The sequence below is a fragment of the Somniosus microcephalus genome, chromosome 10 (genome assembly GCF_052327205.1).
Source record: "Somniosus microcephalus isolate GS21.2 chromosome 10, FLI_Smic_1.0, whole genome shotgun sequence".
NCBI lineage: Eukaryota > Metazoa > Chordata > Chondrichthyes > Squaliformes > Somniosidae > Somniosus > Somniosus microcephalus.
Window position 1 is genome coordinate 177373889 of NC_140996.1, and position 19562 is coordinate 177393450.

Consider the following 19562-nt stretch of genomic DNA (forward strand, 5'->3'; position numbering starts at 1 on the left):
TACGTTACTCCAAAGCGTCACTCCATTCTACAGACACAGATTACAAACTCGTGTCCAACAGGATACTTAAACAGCTCAACCTTAGAAATGACACAAGACGCACAATTTCACTTGCTGATAAGTAACACAGAGCCTAGAACTAGCAGGCATAGTCTCAGGATAAGTGGTCAGCCATTTAGGACTGAGATGAGGGGAAATTTCTGCACTCAGACAGTTGTGAATCTTTGGAATTCTCTACCCGAGAGCGCTGTGGATGCTCAGTCGTTGAGTATATTCAAGGCTGAGATCGAAATATTTTTGGACTCTTAAGAGCATCAAGGGATATGGGGATTCAGCAGGAAAGTGGAGTTAAGGTCGAAGAGCAACCATGATCTTACTGAATGGCGGAGCAGGCTCGAGGGACCATATGGCCTACTCCTGCTCCTATTTCTTATATCCAGAGTCTGTCAGTGGACCAGCTCATAACTGTCCCTTGTATTCAGATATTTCTATTAAGGATATTGTAATTCTCGTACTGAACTCCTTTATATGATACATAAAAGATTTTCAACGTCATGGTTAATGTGAAACAAAAGTGTAGTCACCATATTATTACATGTTAAATAGTAACACTGTCAATGGTGATGAAAAGAACAAGACACCTCACAGACAATGCAAATTGTGTAACCTTCCTTGCTTTAATTCAACATTTACACATTTTGATAATTCTTATACAAGGATTTTTAAAAAGATGCTACCTGGGCCTATGTCTGAATGTCCCTTAAATTAATGGGGAAAAAAAAGTAACTCCAGACACCAGTTGTGGCTTGGACAGGATTTTATCGCCCTGCTTCAGTTGATTTCTGAACCAAAATTATAAAGGAGTTCCAGTTTTTAAATATATTTTGGAGGAGAAAAAAAAGATATTAATTTTCTCCTTTTCTCATGGTCTCCCTGGGCCACAGACTGCGCTGGGTTGAAATGGCAGCTACTACAAAATGCAACCTACTGCAAAATCTCTGGCAAATCCCTGGCAATACTGTTCTGTGACCAGCTAGAAGGTGTGAGAGCAGCCTAGGTTGGTGCTCACACTGTGTGGGGAAGCACTTGGCCTCTGCTCAGTCCCTCCCCAGAAGGGGAAGCTAAGATCAAGTGTTTACTGCATGAGGGACTGTGGGTGGAGATCGGCATTGTACCACTCCATCTTAGCAGCCTGGCACACCAACTTGCCGAATCACCAAATGATGTTTTTCACAAAAAGGCTAATTTATAATAAAGGATTTTTCTGCATTTAATAATTAGAATGCTACATGGAAACATTGTTGGGGAGTGTTATAATACATGAGAATACTACAAAAGCAGTAAACAGACCGTCAGAACTCCAATTGTTTAAAAAAGAACAAGTCGTAGATATTGGCTCATTCTGATTCTTGACAGCCTTGCTGAGGTATGGCCGAGCAGCTCTGATGCCACTATTGTATGTCAAGTTGACGAGCTGTGTATGTACTTTTTACAACAAACACAAGATCTCACACAGGCAAGCAGTGACTTTCACTGGGAGGGTCCATGCATTTCCCACCTTCCCCTTAGATAGCATACTACCCGAGGCGAAATGCAGTACAATCTTCAGCCTGTGTGAGTCAAATGAGTTAAATATACAATTGTCGCACCCACCTCATCCTCCAACTTCCGTACAAATAAAATCAACCTTTTAAAGATGTTTTGGACTGTGTGTGTATAAGGGGGGGGGGGGCAGACTGGCAGTTCCACACAAGATACGGTACTGTTTTAAACAATTATTTCTTACAAGCACCTACAATTTTACATTATTACAGTCTGACCAGAACAGCAACATAAAAATATTTTAGGTACAGCATTAGATCTCATTAGTCAGTGCGAGAATTAATGTAAGTCAAGCTAGTTGGCTAAGGCCACAAAAATGAGGAATCCGTTCTCTTGGCTGCCGCCAATTATGGTCAGTACTGATGGTCAGCATGCTCAAATGTCTTACAAAAATTTCCATCAGTCCAATACTTGAGGAAGGTAATGCTGCTCAGTCTGCAGCAACTTTGTGTTTGGTGGTGTCATACGACCGGATCACTTCAGTCTGTGAAACCGCACCATGTTCCTCTTGAGAGAACGCGTACCCATCTGAAACAGAGCAGAATTATTCAACACTACTGATGTGAATGTCTAATGGCATATTGTGAAGCTGCTTCCAGCTCCCGTTAAAGGATCCTTCTTAAATTATACAGCAACTGACAGCATTGGTTGCTGCAGCAAACTAATGTACTAGGTGCAAATATACTGGGGTGGGGGAACCATATGGGAGAGAGATTTGCGATGTCAAGAGTTTAAGGTATAAAGAAAGGTTAATGAACTTGTGCTTGTGCTTTTTTCTGGAAATGAGACTTTGAAGTTATCCAATTGAAATTTTCAAGATTTTATAAAGGGAACTGACAAAACTGTACCAGGCAATTTGTTTACTATGGTGAAGGATTCAAATAACAGGGGACAGAAGTTAAAAATTCAGAGTTTGGAGAAAGAAGCAAAGTCAGGCTGAAGAGCTATGGAAGTGAACCCTGTAAATAGACTCGAGGAAATTATATGCGATCATGGAGAGAAAGGTGATGGAGAGATGTGGTGAGAGCCATTGTTTTCGGTCCTCACCACAAACTCCGCACTCTAGACACCGACTCCATTCCTCTCCCTAGCATCTGTCTGAGGCTGAACCAGACTGTTCGCAACCTTGGTATCATATTTGACCCTGAAATGAGCTTCCGACCACATATCTGTGGCATAACTAAGACCGCCTATTTCCACCTCCATAACATTGGCCGTCTCCGCCCCAGCTCATCTGCTGCTGAAACCCTCATCCATGCCTCGGTTACCTCTAGACTCGACTATTCCAATGCTCTCCTGGCTGGCGTCCCAGCTTGCACCCTCCATAAACTTGAGCTCATCCAAAACTCTGCTGCCCGTATCCTAACTCACACCAAGTCCTATTCACCCATCACCTCTGTGCTTGCTGACCTACATTGACTACCGGTCTGGCAATGCCTCATTTAAAACATTTTCATCCTTGTTTTCAAATCCCTCAATGGCCTCACCCCTCCTATCTCTATAACCTTCTCCAGTCCTACAAGCCTGAGTTCTCTGTGCTGCTCCAATTCTGGCCTCTTGCACATCCCTGATTTCTATCGCTCCACCATTGGCGGCCATGCCTTCAGCTGCCTTGCCCTAACCTCCAGAATTCCTTTCTGCCTCTCTTTCCTTAAAACTTACCTTTTTGACCAAGTTTTTTGACCTGTCCCAATGATCTCATGTGGCTCGGTGCCAATTATTGTTTGATAATGCTTCTGTGAAGCGTTTTATATTGCATAAAAGGAGCTATATAAATGTAAATTGTTGATGTCGAGAGGTGTGGTTGAATTTTAAAAGATGAAAAGGCTTGTTTGGGTCTAGTAGTGATCCCTTCCTGATACTAAATGGTTCTTAGGTCCTGTGTGCTTTTCAAAATGACTATGTGTATATTGTGGGGCAGTTTCTAAGGAAGCCAGTTACTTTATACGTGGCAGAGGAAAATTTTATGCAAGCTAGCATGTGCTAGCTGCTCTGCTGGCCTGTATGGGAAAGCTAAGCAGTTCATCCAGCCACTGGCCAAACAATATGGCTGCTTTTGATGTGCACATGAAATCTGGCAGCAGCAGTGCCATCTCATGTTCAGTGTCAGTTTACCAACAGTGGTTGAGCGAACTCAGAATGTAAATGCAATATTAAGTGGACTCCAAAAATGCCCACTTATACCTGTTGTTGTCGTCAGGTTGTGGTTTGTCCCTTTTAAAAAAAAAAAAAAATCTATTTTATATATCCTTGTGAAAAACCTATGTAAAGAGTTACATTGTGTAGAAACTTAGTACACGCTTCATCCTATAAGCCTCAATTCCAGTGGGGTCTGGTCAATAATAATTCAGTTGTACATTCAAAACAAACATTGGTGTAAATGGATCATTTATGCACAGTACTAGTTATTTCTAAACTTAGGATTTTTTTTTGCTGATTTTTTAACCAAACTGAAAACTGTACCCCTCATTTAGGCATAGAATGAATGGGATAATGGATACCATATCTCTGTACTAAAGATCTGGTGAGATGGTGTTCATGATCTAATTGAATGGCAGAACAGACTAGAGAGGCTGAATGATCTACTCTTGTTCCTATGAATGTAATTTTTACCAGACATGCCCCTTTGTTTTAACAATAGTACAGCACTGCACATCATTCCCTTTTCCAGTTTATAAGTTACTGTTTTCCTTAATTATTTCTTCCCCACTTTTCCCCCCTCTTCACCTGAAGATTATGCAGATTATGGCTCCATGGAGACCAGTCATCCTCTGGTATCTCACCAAGTGGGCATTCTTCAAGTAAGCTAGTGTTGGTGGGCTATTTGGCCGATTCTGTCCTAACATAAGTGAATTTTCCAGCAGGGTTAGCTTGGCTAGTTGGTAGCAATCTCCGAGCCAGGTGATTAGGATTTTAATCCACCCTCCTGGGCTTCAGCACATAATCTAGGCTGACACTTTAGTGCAGTACTGAGGGAGTGCTGCATTGTTGGCAATGCCATCCTTTGGATGAAATGTGAGGTCCTGTCTGATTGTTCCTTTGGTCAAGGTGGATATTAAACAGGAGCAAGCAATTCACCTAGTGACCAACATTCTTCCCTAACCAACATAGCCAAAGAGAGATTAAATGGTCATTGATCTGGTGACTGGGATCTTTCTGTGTGTAAAACAGCTGCCGTGTTTGCAGACATAACGGTTACTTCAAAGTAATTAAGTGTACGTGAAGACATTAGGGAAGTTTCTAAAAGGTGTGATAAGATGCTTTATTTCAGGGGTCACTAGGCAGTGATAACGAGTGGGAACCTTAATTGATTCTCCTGTCCCTAATTCAGAGGTGCTGAACTAAATGTAGCACCACTACTGCTTCTCAGGATAACACAGTACAGACTGGGTACTAAACCTGGGACCTCCCTGATCTGTATTGGGTCAGTTCCATATCACAAAAGTATCAGGAGAACTTTGCTCTCCTTGATTGTTTCTTTAGGTCTTAGGCTATGCACCAAACCTTAGCCAAGAAAAGAGGTAACCTATTCACGGGCCCCTGCCAATGCTGCTCTATAACCAGCTACCGGGTGATGCATGAATGTGACACAGGCTATCCCACCCTTTGATTTCCCTCTCCACCAACCACCTAATTGAGATACTGGACGTGTTGTGGAGAAAGCATCGACACATTTTTTTAATCCTATGGACAGCAACATTAGTTTCAGTTTCTCAGCTTGATATTTCACACCTATTAAACAGCGATGAGGACAACAGCTAACCACACATATATACAACACTCCATGTCACAAAACTGGGAGTGGGTCAGAGTGCAGATCCTTACACTGTGGATGTTAGTCCCCACAATAAAAATTTAAAACTTGTAGATTTTTTTTTTCTTTTTAAAATTAAAATTCAATGAAAAGCCCATATGTACTCCTGAGAAAATCTTAATTCGCGTATGTCTGCAATGCTCGTTCATTCTCATGAATGAACCCAGTAACACACTAGTAACAGTGCAAATCCTATATATAAATGTAATAACACTTCAGAATACTGTTTTATATATTTCCTAATAGTTCACTAAAACTATGAGAATGCAAAGTTGCATTTTGTAGCAATACCTTCTCTGATTAGTTGATTAAAATGACCATGTTTTTGACTCAGAGGTTGTAATTGGCACTACTGATTTCATTTCTGGTCTTTACAGCAGTGCAGCAAAATGCAGATGATGTCAATAGGAAACTTTTCTTTACTACATCTCTTCTTACAGTATGGCTTTGGAGCTGGCTCTCAGATGCTGCAAGGTAATGAGGATCTAATGTATAAATGTAACTCAGAATAAAAAAGGTTTCTTAGCTATGAAATTCTACTCAGGTTTTAAAATACACACATTTCCATCCCTCTCCTCCCCTCCAAATGTTCTATATCCTTAACCAGATAAAGACAATTCTCACTGCTTTTTATTTGTTTTATTCAATAGATCACACACGGATTTCTGGCATCATCAAGAAGCATTCCAAGGCAGAGCACACAAACAACAAGCCTCAGTCATTATCACCAGGAATATGAGTGCAGCAAACTGCTAACACAATTACTTAATACCCTCAAGTCAGGGAGAGAATGGACTGCTTGTATCAAAACAGAGTACATGTGTGTCTGTGTTGCTAAAGTATTTATCCCTGCTTTTACCAACAGCCATTCAGTGGTGTCAGTATTACAGGTTAGAGACTTGCTAAAGGTTTGGACAGGCCTAGCTCCTTGGCCTTAGACCTATACAGGATGCAAACTGGTTTGCATCATGCTGTGATGCTATGGGTTATTTGCAATGGATATCCTGAATGGATGTGGAATAAAGGTACATTATGTAACTTTAGTCTTGTATTCATTATTTCAATGAAGTTATCCTCCAAATGTCATTAGTGAGGTCAGCAGGGGAAATCATGAGGGATACCTATTCCTTAGAAAACTTTTCCAGCGGAACTGTGCAACTCTTTTCCTTTCCTGTATCCTAAATAGCAGGGCACAAGCTTACACCTATGACTGTTTTTCTTCCCCCTTGATTTTAACTTACAACTAAATGGCCTCTATGCAAACAGTCCTGAATTTGCACTTAGCATCAGAGGTTAACATTTGTGGATTAGCAAATGGAATAACGAAAAAATACAGAAAAATAAAAATAACTAAAAGGAAAGACTACCTAAAAGTATAACCACAAAGCTGTTATTACATGGGTAAGGCTACTGAAAAAGTTACTTTCTAAAAGGAGAAAAGGGAGAAAGTATCGCTGTAGACACAGTTTTTTTTGGAGCTTCAGAAAATAACGCTCAATGCTCCTCCAATGGGACAGTAGGAGAATGTACCACGCGGTGTGGTACTGAGCCATATAAACCAAGAAGGTCCAAGGTTTGTGATGTGTTAGCTGATGCTAGCCAAGGACGCATAAAATTAATGCCCTGGACTTGTAGGCTGGGGGGTTACCTACTCCCAAAGACTATCCAATGACCCTTGTTGGAAAATCCATGAATGTGGTTATTGGCCAAGGAGAGGATTGAGTTTGCCTGTAATCCCCTCCCCCCATGATGTTTAACAAGCCACTGTCCAGGCAATGTCCTGGAGGGCTCCCATGAGCCAGACATGTAGGTATGGCTAGGCATTTGGCTCTTTTAGGTTAAACAGGCAGATAGGCTTTTAAAAAAAAAAAACTACCCAGGGAGATGAAACTGGGCTAAAGGACAGCAAATGCCTGGCTGCCAAATGGAGTGGAGGAAGTTTATTTAATGGCAAAGTGAAAGTAAGCCTTTATAGATCTATGGCTCCTGGATCGTAACATGGACAAATTATGTGAGGCCACAGACAACATGATAGCACTGAATTACTTTTTGAGCAGTTTGTTTGGATTGAGGTCACGATTGGTCCAAAGTCTTTTGGGGGACTACAAAACTGTATGAATAAAACTTTTCTCCTGGCCTTTAATATTAATAAGGGAGGTGGGGCAGGATATTTACAATACAATCAGTAATAAAATATCCCTGAGTTTTAGGAAGGGACCATTGAAATAAAATGTAACCACTTTTGTCACCCATAAATCTGTAGTGATTTTCAGCCAATGCTTTATGAAGTTTAGTAGCTGTCCCCCCTTCAGTGAAATAAAGTGTGGACAGCTGCTTGTTCCATTGGGAAGTTTGGGCTGCCAGATAATTATTTTCATGAGGGCATGGGATGGTAGCACTTAAAGCCTAGAGAGGAGGTGCTTTTATGCCAATGAAAGGAATACTGTTCGCTGTTATGTTTTGGAGATCCAGGGCCTTTCTATAGAGCACTGTTTTTAATAGTCCTTATGGTCTGTTGGTTCTGCTTCTGTCTCTGCCTTAAGGATTTCCATTTTGTTTTGCCATCAATTATCATCAGTGAACTCTAACTTAACAATCTCAGATGGACATCCGGGGTACTACAAGCTATCTCTCACTGTAGTATACTAACTTTAATAGGGTATTACTGGTTTACAGCTTTCAGGGCCCTCACTATATTCCTTAATTCAAATTGCACAGTTCATTCAATTAAAACTAGACAGTTTATTCAATATACATCGCTTGTAACAATGTTACATCTAATATCCATAAGTCATCTTGATTCAGTATTTGGAAAACTGGATTTTCAAATTTTGTTAGTGAATTTTACCTCATTAGATTTTATACAAGATCCCAGATTCAGCTATCGGGTTAGTTAACATGAACAAAAATGTATCTCAAAGGAGAGAGAGAGGGAGGGGGGGGGCGGAGGAGAGAGAGCGAGGGAGAGGGGGAAAGAAAGAATGAACGAACGAACTTGCCATTTATATAGCCCCTTTCCTGATCTCAGGAGATCCCAAAGTGTTTTACAGCCAATGGAATACTTTTGAAGTATAGTCACTCTTATGGTGCTGGGACATGCAGCAACCAATATGCGCACAGCAAGGTCCCACAAAAGCATTAAGACGAATGACCAGATAATCAGTTTTAGTAATGTTGGTTGTGATAAATATTTGCCAGGATACTGAGTGAGTTCCCCTGCTCTTCTTCAAATAGTGCCATGGGATCTTTTATGTCCACCTGAGAGGGCAGACAGGTCTCGGTTTAACGTCTCATCTGAAAGATGGCCAAAGTGTAGCACTCCTTCAGTACTGTACTGGAGTGTCAGCCTAGATTATGTGGCTAGGTCTCCCTTCTGACTAATAAGTCAGCTGTGGTTCAGTGGTAGCACGCTTACCTCGGAGTCAGAAAGTTGTGGGGTAAAAGACACATGTTCAGCCAAAGAAGGAGACATTAGGAGGGGCGACCAAAAGCTCAGTCAAAGTGGGTGGTTTTAAGGAGGAGCGGGACCAAGGTGGCTGAATGCTTGGCCACCAATAGTGGGGCAAAGCAATAGGAGAAGGGGGGATGCACAAAAAGACTGGCCAAGGTGTGACTTGGTATTAAGGGCCCTACTGCCACCATGGTAGTTTGGAGAGGTTGGGGGTGGAAAGTATAGTCAGCTGAAGTGGCTTTGGTAAGGGGCAGGATGTTGCAACCTGTGAGCCACATTTCAGTCAAAGCTAGGATGTCAACATGAATCATCCACAATGTGACTACGAACATTGACGGACAGATAAAGACCCTCTGGTCCATCCAGCCTGTCCCACACAATTGCGACACCTTGTGTATCACAATATATATATATAATACTAGCTGGAGTGCCCGGCGGTGCTGAGGCTTTTTCGAGGGCATGTTGTTGTTGGGAGAGAGGGAGAGCGCGACTGGGGGGGGGGGGGGGTGGGGGAGAGAGAGAGCGCAACTGGGGGAAGAGAGAGAGCGACTGGGGGGGAAGAGGAGGGGGGGGAGGTAGGGGGTAGGAGGGAGAGGAGGGGGAGGAGAAGAGGGGGGGAGGAGAGGGGGGGGGAGGAGAGGGGGGGGAGGAGAGGGGGGGGAGGAGAGGGGGGGGAGGAGAGGGGGGGGAGGAGAGGGGGGGTGAGGAGAGGGGGGGGGGAGGAGGAGAGGGGTGTGGTAAACCACTGTTTGTATTCCTGTTTGTCCTGTTTGTATTCCACTGTGTACATGCCTGGACATGCCTCGGCTGACTCCTCCCACAGGTCCTAGTATAAAGGTGACTGCTCCCCAGCCCTTAGTATCATGGACCGGTCGACCACGCGAGGCAGACCTCCATTCTGTTGTTAATAAAAGCCTTTAGTTACTCTTCTAACTCTCAGTCTTTTATGAGTAATTGATAGCGCATCTATTTTATTAACAACATTTTTATAATGGAGAAGATCCTCACACCAGCATGCCTGGACTTAGATCATCGGGAGGCGGACTCATCCACCAAGTTTACTCACTGGCTTAAGTGTTTCGAAAAATTCCTGACCGCCTCCGAAGCAATCAAATCGGACGAGGACAAACTGGATGTCCTGACCTCCAAAGTGAACCACCGAGTGTACTCGGTCATCCAAAACGCGACCTCGTACGCGGACGCTATCAAGCTCCTCAAGGACCAGTACACGCGCCCAGTGAACGAAGTGTATGCCAGGCACCTCCTGGGGAGTCGTAAACAACAACCTGGGGAATCGACCGTGGAATACCTTCAGGCACTGTCTGTGCTTGGCCGGGCCTGTGGTTGTAAGGATGTAAAGGCCGCCGTGTACACAGAGGAACTTATCCGGGACGCTTTTGTAGCGGGCCACAGATCCAATTACACCCGACAGCGACTGTTGGAGCAGAGTAACCTCGACCTCAACAAGGCCTCCGAACTCGCACTATCGTTGGATGCAGCCTACCAGGGCATGGATGCCTACTCCTCTGCACCGTGGACGCCGCGGGGAATGACAGCCTGGGACACGGTAGGACCGCCTCATAGCGCCGTGCCACCCCAGCCACACCCCAACAACGGCCCAACTACCGCAGCAGTGTCCCAAGGCCAGACAGCAGTGCCCCAAGGCCAGAAATGCTACTTCTGTGGCCAGGCAAAACACCCCAGAGCGCGCTGCCCGGCGAAAAACGCGATCTGCTCGGGCTGCGGGAAGAAGGGACACTACGCTAGCGTCTGCAGGGCCAAAGCCACCCCGAACCCCAGCAGCGCCGCGTGTGGGCCATGCGGGCCGCCATCTTGGACCTCCCCGGCCATGTGCGAATCACCGGTACAGCAGCCATTTTGGACGCCTCCAGCCACATGGGGATCATGGACGCCGCCATCTTGGACGACAGCCGGGACGCAGCAGGCCCCCGACACCGCCTCATCTGATACCCGCAGCGACACACCGACCCCTACGCTGGCATCCGTTACACTGGACCAAGCGAGACCGCACCAACTGGCCAGTTCCACAATGGACATTAAGGTAAATGGTCACGATACAATCTGCCTTTTTGACTCTGGGAGCACGGAGAGCTTCATCCACCCCGACACGGTGCGGCGTTGCTCTCTCCCAGTCCTGCCTGCGCAACAGCGGATTTCTATGGCCTCCGAGTCCCAGTCGGCGGACATCGGCGGCTACTGCGTGGTGACACTCGTAGTAGACGGGACCGTGTACGATCATTTTAAACTTCTGGTCCTGCCTGACCTCTGCGCTGCCGTCCTGCTGGGGTTAGATTTTCAGTGCCACCTTAAAAGTGTTACGATGGCGTACGGTGGACCCCTACCCCCACTCACAGTCCGCAGCCAGCAGCTTCCATACTGCCCGCCGCGCACCAGGTGCAACCTCTCCACACTCAGAGTCACCCCCCCGCAACTGTTTGCTAACCTCACCCCCGACTGTAAGCCCATCGCCACAAAGAGCAGGCGATACAGTGCCGGGGACAGGGTTTTCATTAAAACCGAAGTGGAGCGGCTCCTGAAAGAAGGGATTATTGAGGGCAGCACCAGCCCCTGGCGAGCCCAGGTTGTGGTCGTTAAGACCGGCGAGAAGCAGCGCCTGGTCATCGACTACAGCCAGACAATAAATCGCTACACCCTGCTGGACGCCTACCCACTCCCCCGTATAGCTGATATGGTCAACCAGATCGCGCAGTACCGCGTCTTCTCGACCATTGACCTGAAATCAGCGTACCACCAGCTCCCCATCCGCCCTGAGGACCGCCAGTACACTGCCTTTGAGGCAAACGGCCGCCTCTATCACTTCCTTAGGGTTCCCTTTGGCGTCACCAACGGGGTCTCCGTCTTCCAAAGGGAGATGGACCGGATGGTAGATCAAAATGCGTTGCAGGCCACTTTCCCATATCTGGACAATGTGACCATCTGCGGCCGTGACTTGCAGGACCATGACGCAAACCTCGAAAAATTCCTCCGCACCGCCCAACTCCTAAACCTGACATATAACAAGGAGAAGTGCATATTCCGCACAAACCGCCTCGCCATCCTTGGCTGTGTTGTGGAACACGGAGTCATCGGCCCCGACCCCGACCGGATGCGTCCCCTTATGGAACTTCCACTGCCCCACTGCCTCAAGGCCCTGAAGAGGTGCCTAGGGTTTTTCTCCTATTACGCCCAGTGGGTCCCCTACTATGCGGACAAGGCCCGTCCGCTGATCAAGTCCACCTCTTTTCCCTTGACGGCAGAGGCCCGCTTAGCCTTCCACCGTATCAAGGAGGACATTGCCAAAGCCACCATGCACGCAGTGGACGAATTCATCCCCTTCCAGGTGGAAAGCGACGCGTCTGACTTTGCCCTGGCCGCTACCCTCAATCAGGCGGGGAGACCCGTGGCCTTCTTTTCACGAACCCTCCAAGGCCCGGAGACCAGACACTCCGCTGTTGAGAAGGAGGCCCAGGCGATTGTGGAGGCTGTGCGTCATTGGAGGCACTACCTGGCCGGAAAACGATTTACCCTGCTCACTGACCAGCGTTCAGTTGCTTTTATGTTTAACAACAAGCAGAGGGGCAAAATCAAAAATGACAAGATCTTGAGGTGGAGAATCGAACTTTCCACCTACAACTACGAGATCTTGTACCGGCCCGGGAAGCTAAATGAACCCCCGGATGCGCTATCGCGTGGCACCTGCGCCAGCGCGCAGATCGATAGACTGCGGGCCCTCCACAATGACCTCTGCCACCCGGGGGTCACCAGGTTCTTCCACCTCATCAAGGCCCGCAACCTGCCTTACTCTATTGAGGAGGTCAGGACCATGACCAGGAACTGCCAAGTCTGCGCTGAGTGCAAACCGCACTTTTATAGACCAGACAGGGCCCACCTGATAAAAGCCACTCGCCCCTTCGAGCGCCTGAGCGTTGATTTTAAAGGGCCTCTCCCCTCCTCCGACCGCAATGTGTACTTCCTCAATATTATTGATGAGTGCTCCCGTTTCCCGTTCGCCTTCCCCTGCCCGGACATGACCAGTGCCACGGTCATTAAATGTCTGAACAACCTCTTCACCCTGTTCGGCTTCCCCAGCTATATCCATAGCGACCGGGGCTCATCGTTTATGAGCGACGAACTCCGTCAGTACCTGCTAACTAGGGGTATTGCCACAAGCAGGACCACCAGTTACAACCCCCGGGGGAACGGACAGGTGGAAAGAGAAAATGCGACAGTTTGGAAGGCCGTCCTGCTAGCCTTAAAGTCTAGGGGCCTTCCAACCTCCCGCTGGCAGGATGTGCTCCCCGATGCGCTCCACTCTATTCGGTCACTGCTCTGCACTGCCACTAACGCCACCCCTCATGAGAAAATGTTTGTCTTCCCAAGGAAGTCCACATCGGGGACATCGCTACCGCCATGGCTGACGTCCCCAGGGCCGGTCCTACTGAGAAGACACGTGAGGACCCATAAAACGGACCCCCTGGTCGAGAGGGTCGACCTCCTCCACGCCAACCCCCAGTATGCTTACATCGCATACCCGGACGGGCGGGAGGACACAGTCTCCATAAGAGACTTTGCACCCTCGGGGGCCGCAGTAACCCACTACCCACTACCACCCCCCCCACGATCCGATATCCAGCCCCAGCAGACGGCAGGCCTGGGCCCCGCGACCCGCTCGACATCTACGAGGACGACACGCCTGTGCCACAGCCTACGCTGGACTCGACGCCGGAAACTTCACTACCCCTGCCGTCGCCACGCAGATCACAGCGGCAGACAAGACCTCCGGAGAGACTCCAATACACTAACTTTTAATACACTTCACCCCGCCGGACTCAATTTTAAACAAGGGGTGAATGTGGTAAACCACTGTTTGTATTCCTGTTTGTCCTGTTTGTATTCCACTGTGTACATGCCTGGACATGCCTCGGCTGACTCCTCCCACAGGTCCTAGTATAAAGGTGACTGCTCCCCAGCCCTTAGTATCATGGATCGGTCGACCACGCGAGGCAGACCTCCATTCTGTTGTTAATAAAAGCCTTTAGTTACTCTTCTAACTCTCAGTCTTTTATGAGTAATTGATAGCGCATCAAGGGGGGGGGGAGGAGAGGGGGGGGAGGAGAGGGGGAGGAGGAGAGGGGGAGGGGGAGGGGGAGGGTGTGGTAAACCACTGTTTGTATTCCTGTTTGTCCTGTTTGTATTCCACTGTGTACATGCCTGGACATGCCTCGGCTGACTCCTCCCACAGGTCCGAGTATAAAGGTGACTGCTCCCCAGCCCTTGGTATCCTGGACCGGTCGACCACTTGAGGCAGACCTCCATTCTGTTGTTAATAAAAGCCTTTAGTTACTCTTCTAACTCTCAGTCTTTTATGAGTAATTGATAGCGCATCGGAGGGGGAGGGGGGAGGGGAGGGGGAGAGGAGGGAGGGAGGGGGAGGAGGGAGGGAGGGGGAGAGGGGGGGAGGGGAGAGGGGGAGGGAGGGGGGAGGGGAGAGGGGGAGGGGGGACAGAGGAGGGAGGGAGAGGGGGGACAGAGGGGGGAGGGAGGGGAGAGAGGGGGGCGAGAGAGGGGGGGGGAAGGAGAGAGAGGGAAGGAGGAAGAAACCGGGCAGCCCAGACTAAAGATGGCGCTGTTCGGGCCCACATTGAAGTTCCGCCATGATCAAAGATGGCGTCACGAGGAAATTGCCGTGCCGCCAGGATCAAATATGGCGCTGTGGTGTCGCTGCATTGAACTGCTGCCAGGATGAAAGATGGCCGGGCCCAGTTGCCAGGGTAACCCTCCTCCCCTCCCGATCTCCAGAGCCGGTTGCCGGGTTAACCCTTGAGAGGGGGGTGGGGGAAAGGGGATAGGGGGCGGGGGCAGAAAGAAAAAACTGTCTGTCAGCCTTCAGGGCAGGTGCGGCCAGCCTTGAAGGTGCATGAAGAAGCCGGCGGCCATTTTCTCATGTCGGTTGGAAGCACGGAAAAAAAAAATTTCTTAATTAAAAACTGCAAAATTTGTTTACTTTTAAAAAAAAGTAGCTGCAAGGTACAAAATCGGAAATCTTCTAACTTTATATGTTCTTTCCTTAAAAACTTTCGGTTTTTGTATATCTTCTAACTTTATATCTTCTTTCCTTAAAAAACTTTCGCCTTTTGAAAACCGAAAGTTTTTTAAGGAAAGAAGATATAAAGTTAGAAGATATAAAAACTGAATTATTTATTCTCTATCTCTTCACTTACGCTGCAATAGTTGCTGCAGTCACTCCAGTGCTCGTGAAGACTAAAGTAACTTTTATTTATTCTGTCTTATTAAGCATCAGGCCCCGCCCACACACGCCATAGGATTGGTCAACCATCACGTGATGGGGGAGACCGAAGGGGGGGGGTGAGAGGTGGGAGGAGCTTGCCACAAAATAATTGCCTTGGGTCCAGCATGGCTGGCAACAGACGCCCAGGCTTAGAGGCCTACCTGCAAAAACGGGGAAAGGTAGGAAAATTAATGAGATTAGATAAAAGATTTAGAAAGTAATTAACTTTTTTTTAAAAACAATTTCTGAAAGTAATTAACTTTTTTTAAGAAGAATTTCTGTTTTAAAAGGAACTTTTTTTTTTAAAAGACACAGAAAGCGGGAAAAAGAGAGGACAAGTTTGGAATCAAGATGGCGGCGACTCACCTCGGTTCAGAACGATAAGGCCCGCCCACACAGGCACCGATTGGTGGACCGTCAGGTCACCAAAGCGTAGGATTGGTCAATCGTCCCGTCACTCGACCGTAGGAGGGCCCGGCCGCACGCGCCAGGAACCCGCCGTACGATTGGTCGACCTCGACGTCACTCGATGCTAATGAGCGGATAATGAGCGGAATGTTGAACGTTTTTTGGATACCGCGGGCGCAATTTTTGTCCGGCCGAAACGTAAATACGCTGAGGACGGTTCTGGAATCGTCAGCTTTCTTTCGACGTAACGCACGTGTAGGTACGCTCTATAACTTTCGAGTTAATTCAAGACAGACAGACGGAATGACAGACAGAAGTATCCTTTTATATATATACATAGATAGCTGGGGGTGCCCGGCGGTGCCGAGGCTTTTTCGAGGGCACGTTGTTGTGGGAAGAGAGAGAGAGAGCGATTGGGGGGGGGGGGGGGAAGAGAGAGAGCGACTGGGGGTGGGGGGGGAAAGAGAGAGCGCGACTGGGGGGGGGGAAGAGAGAGAGCGACTGGGGGGGGGGGAAGAGAGAGAGCGACTGGGGGGGAAGAGAGAGAGCGACTGGGGGGGGGGGGAAGAGAGAGAGCGACTGGGGGGGGAAAGAGAGAGAGCGACTGGGGGGGAAGAGAGAGAGCGACTGGGGGGGAAGAGAGAGAGCGACTGGGGGGGAAGAGAGAGAGCGACTGGGGGGGAAGAGAGAGAGCGACTGGGGGGGAAGAGAGAGCGACTGGGGGGGAAGAGAGAGCGACTGGGGGGGAAGAGAGAGCGACTGGGGGGGAAGAGAGAGCGACTGGGGGGGAAGAGAGAGCGACTGGGGGGGAAGAGAGAGCGACTGGGGGGGAAGAGAGAGCGACTGGGGGGGAAGAGAGAGCGACTGGGGGGGAAGAGAGAGCGACTGGGGGGGAAGAGAGAGCGACTGGGGGGGAAGAGAGTGCGACTGGGGGGGGAAGAGAGAGCGACTGGGGGGGAAGAGAGAGAGCGACTGGGGGGGGGAAGAGAGAGAGCGACTGGGGGGGGAAGAGAGAGAGCGACTGGGGGGGGAAGAGAGAGAGCGACTGGGGGGGAAGAGAGAGAGCGACTGGGGGGGAAGAGAGAGAGCGACTGGGGGGGAAGAGAGAGAGCGACTGGGGGGGAAGAGAGAGAGCGACTGGGGGGGAAGAGAGAGAGCGACTGGGGGGGAAGAGAGAGAGAGCGACTGGGGGGGAAGAGAGAGAGCGACTGGGGGGGAAGAGAGAGAGCGACTGGGGGGGTAAGAGAGAGAGCGACTGGGGGGGAAGAGAGAGAGCGACTGGGGGGGAAGAGAGAGAGCGACTGGGGGGGAAGAGAGAGAGCGACTGGGGGGGGGGAAGAGAGAGAGCGACTGGGGGGGAAGAGAGAGAGCGACTGGGGGGGAAGAGAGAGAGCGACTGGGGGGAAGAGAGAGAGCGACTGGGGGGGAAGAGAGAGAGCGACTGGGGGGGAAGAGAGAGAGCGACTGGGGGGGAAGAGAGAGAGCGACTGGGGGGAAGAGAGAGAGCGACTGGGGGGAAGAGAGAGAGCGACTGGGGGGAAGAGAGAGAGCGACTGGGGGGGAAGAGAGAGAGCGACTGGGGGGGAAGAGAGAGAGCGACTGGGGGGGAAGAGAGAGAGCGACTGGGGGGGGAAGAGAGAGAGCGACTGGGGGGGGAAGAGAGAGAGCGACTGGGGGGGGAAGAGAGAGAGCGACTGGGGGGGAAGAGAGAGAGCGACTGGGGGGGAAGAGAGAGAGCGACTGGGGGGGAAGAGAGAGAGCGACTGGGGGGGAAGAGAGAGAGCGACTGGGGGGGGAAGAGAGAGAGCGACTGGGGGGGAAGAGAGAGAGCGACTGGGGGGGAAGAGAGAGAGCGACTGGGGGGGGAAGAGAGAGAGCGACTGGGGGGGAAGAGAGAGAGCGACTGGGGGGAAGAGAGAGAGCGACTGGGGGGGAAGAGAGAGAGCGACTGGGGGGGAAGAGAGAGAGCGACTGGGGGGGAAGAGAGAGAGCGACTGGGGGGGGGGAAGAGAGAGAGCGACTGGGGGGGGAAGAGAGAGAGCGACTGGGGGGGAAGAGAGAGAGCGACTGGGGGGGAAGAGAGAGAGCGACTGGGGGGGAAGAGAGAGAGCGACTGGGGGGGAAGAGAGAGAGCGACTGGGGGGGAAGAGAGAGAGCGACTGGGGGGGGAAGAGAGAGAGCGACTGGGGGGGAAGAGAGAGAGCGACTGGGGGGGAAGAGAGAGAGCGACTGGGGGGGAAGAGAGAGAGCGACTGGGGGGGAAGAGAGAGAGCGACTGGGGGGGAAGAGAGAGAGCGACTGGGGGGGAAGAGAGAGAGCGACTGGGGGGGAAGAGAGAGAGCGACTGGGGGGGAAGAGAGAGAGCGACTGGGGGGGAAGAGAGAGAGCGACTGGGGGGAAGAGAGAGAGCGACTGGGGGGGAAGAGAGAGAGCGACTGGGGGGGAAGAGAGAGAGCGACTGGGGGGGAAGAGAGAGAGCGACTGGGGGGGAAGAGAGAGAGCGACTGGGGGGAAGAGAGAGAGCGACTGGGGGGGAAGAGAGAGAGCGACTGGGGGGGAAGAGAGAGAGCGACTGGGGGGAAGAGAGAGAGCGACTGGGGGGGAAGAGAGAGAGCGACTGGGGGGAAGAGAGAGAGCGACTGGGGGGGAAGAGAGAGAGCGACTGGGGGGGAAGAGAGAGAGCGACTGGGGGGGAAGAGAGAGAGCGACTGGGGGGGAAGAGAGAGAGCGACTGGGGGGGAAGAGAGAGAGCGACTGGGGGGGAAGAGAGAGAGCGACTGGGGGGGAAGAGAGAGAGCGACTGGGGGGAAGAGAGAGAGCGACTGGGGGGAAGAGAGAGAGCGACTGGGGGGAAGAGAGAGAGCGACTGGGGGGGAAGAGAGAGAGCGACTGGGGGGGAAGAGAGAGAGCGACTGGGGGGGAAGAGAGAGAGCGACTGGGGGGAAGAGAGAGAGCGACTGGGGGGGAAGAGAGAGAGCGACTGGGGGGAGAGAGAGAGCGACTGGGGGGAAGAGAGAGCGACTGGGGGGGAAGAGAGAGAGCGACTGGGGGGGGAAGAGAGAGAGCGACTGGGGGGGAAGAGAGAGAGCGACTGGGGGGGAAGAGAGAGAGCGACTGGGGGGGAAGAGAGAGAGCGACTGGGGGGGAAGAGAGAGAGCGACTGGGGGGGGGAAGAGAGAGAGCGACTGGGGGGGAAGAGAGAGAGCGACTGGGGGGGAAGAGAGAGAGCGACTGGGGGGGAAGAGAGAGCGCGACTGGGGGGGGGGGAAGAGAGAGAGCGACTGGGGGGGAAGAGAGAGAGCGACTGGGGGGGGGGGAAGAGAGAGAGCGACTGGGGGGGAAGAGAGAGAGCGACGGGGGGGGAAAGAGAGAGAGCGACTGGGGGGGGAAGAGAGAGAGCGACTGGGGGGGGAAGAGAGAGAGCGACTGGGGGGGAAGAGAGAGAGCGACTGGGGGGGAAGAGAGAGCGCGACTGGGGGGGGGGGAAGAGAGAGAGCGACTGGGGGGGAAGAGAGAGAGCGACTGGGGGGGGGGAAGAGAGAGAGCGACTGGGGGGGGAAGAGAGAGAGCGACGGGGGGGGAAGAGAGAGAGCGACGGGGGGGGGAAGAGAGAGAGCGACTGGGGGGGGGAAGAGAGAGCGACTGGGGGGAAGAGAGCGAGGACTGGGGGGGAAGAGAGAGCGCGACTGGGGGGGGAAGAGAGAGAGCGACTGGGGGGGGAAGAGAGAGAGCGACGGGGGGGAAGAGAGCGCGACTGGGGGGGGGGAAGAGAGAGTGACGGGGGGGGAAAGAGAGAGTGACTGGGGGGGGGGGGGAGAGAGAGCGACTGGGGGGGGGGGAAGAGAGTGTGACGGGGGGGGGAAAGAGAGAGTGACTGGGGGGGGGGGGAGAGAGAGCGACTGGGGGGGGGGGGGGGGAGAGAGAGCGCGACGGGGGGGGGTGGGGGGAAAGAGAGAGCCGGGGGGGGGGGAAAAGAG

At 50.8% G+C, this 19562-nt stretch overlaps 1 protein-coding gene across 7 annotated transcripts in view; it reads right to left on the minus strand.

The window, feature by feature from the left end:
- Positions 1 to 658: 658 nt before the first annotated feature.
- The window catches only part of atp8a2 (ATPase phospholipid transporting 8A2), a 696532-nt gene continuing 677628 nt past the window's right edge, over positions 659 to 19562 (minus strand). For 2 of the 7 annotated variants that reach the window (XM_085999229.1, XM_085999228.1), the window contains exons 39-40: positions 5708 to 5883; positions 2073 to 2130 (exon numbers count right to left, since the gene is read on the minus strand). In XM_085999229.1, coding sequence (XP_085855355.1) covers positions 5747 to 5883 — 137 coding nt within the window. In that variant the 3' untranslated portion in view covers positions 2073 to 2130; positions 5708 to 5746. Of the gene's footprint in view, positions 2131 to 5707; positions 5884 to 19562 lie in introns of all 7 variants that reach the window. The other 5 variants (XM_085999231.1, XM_085999232.1, XM_085999230.1 and 2 more) reach the window with 3 other exon arrangements.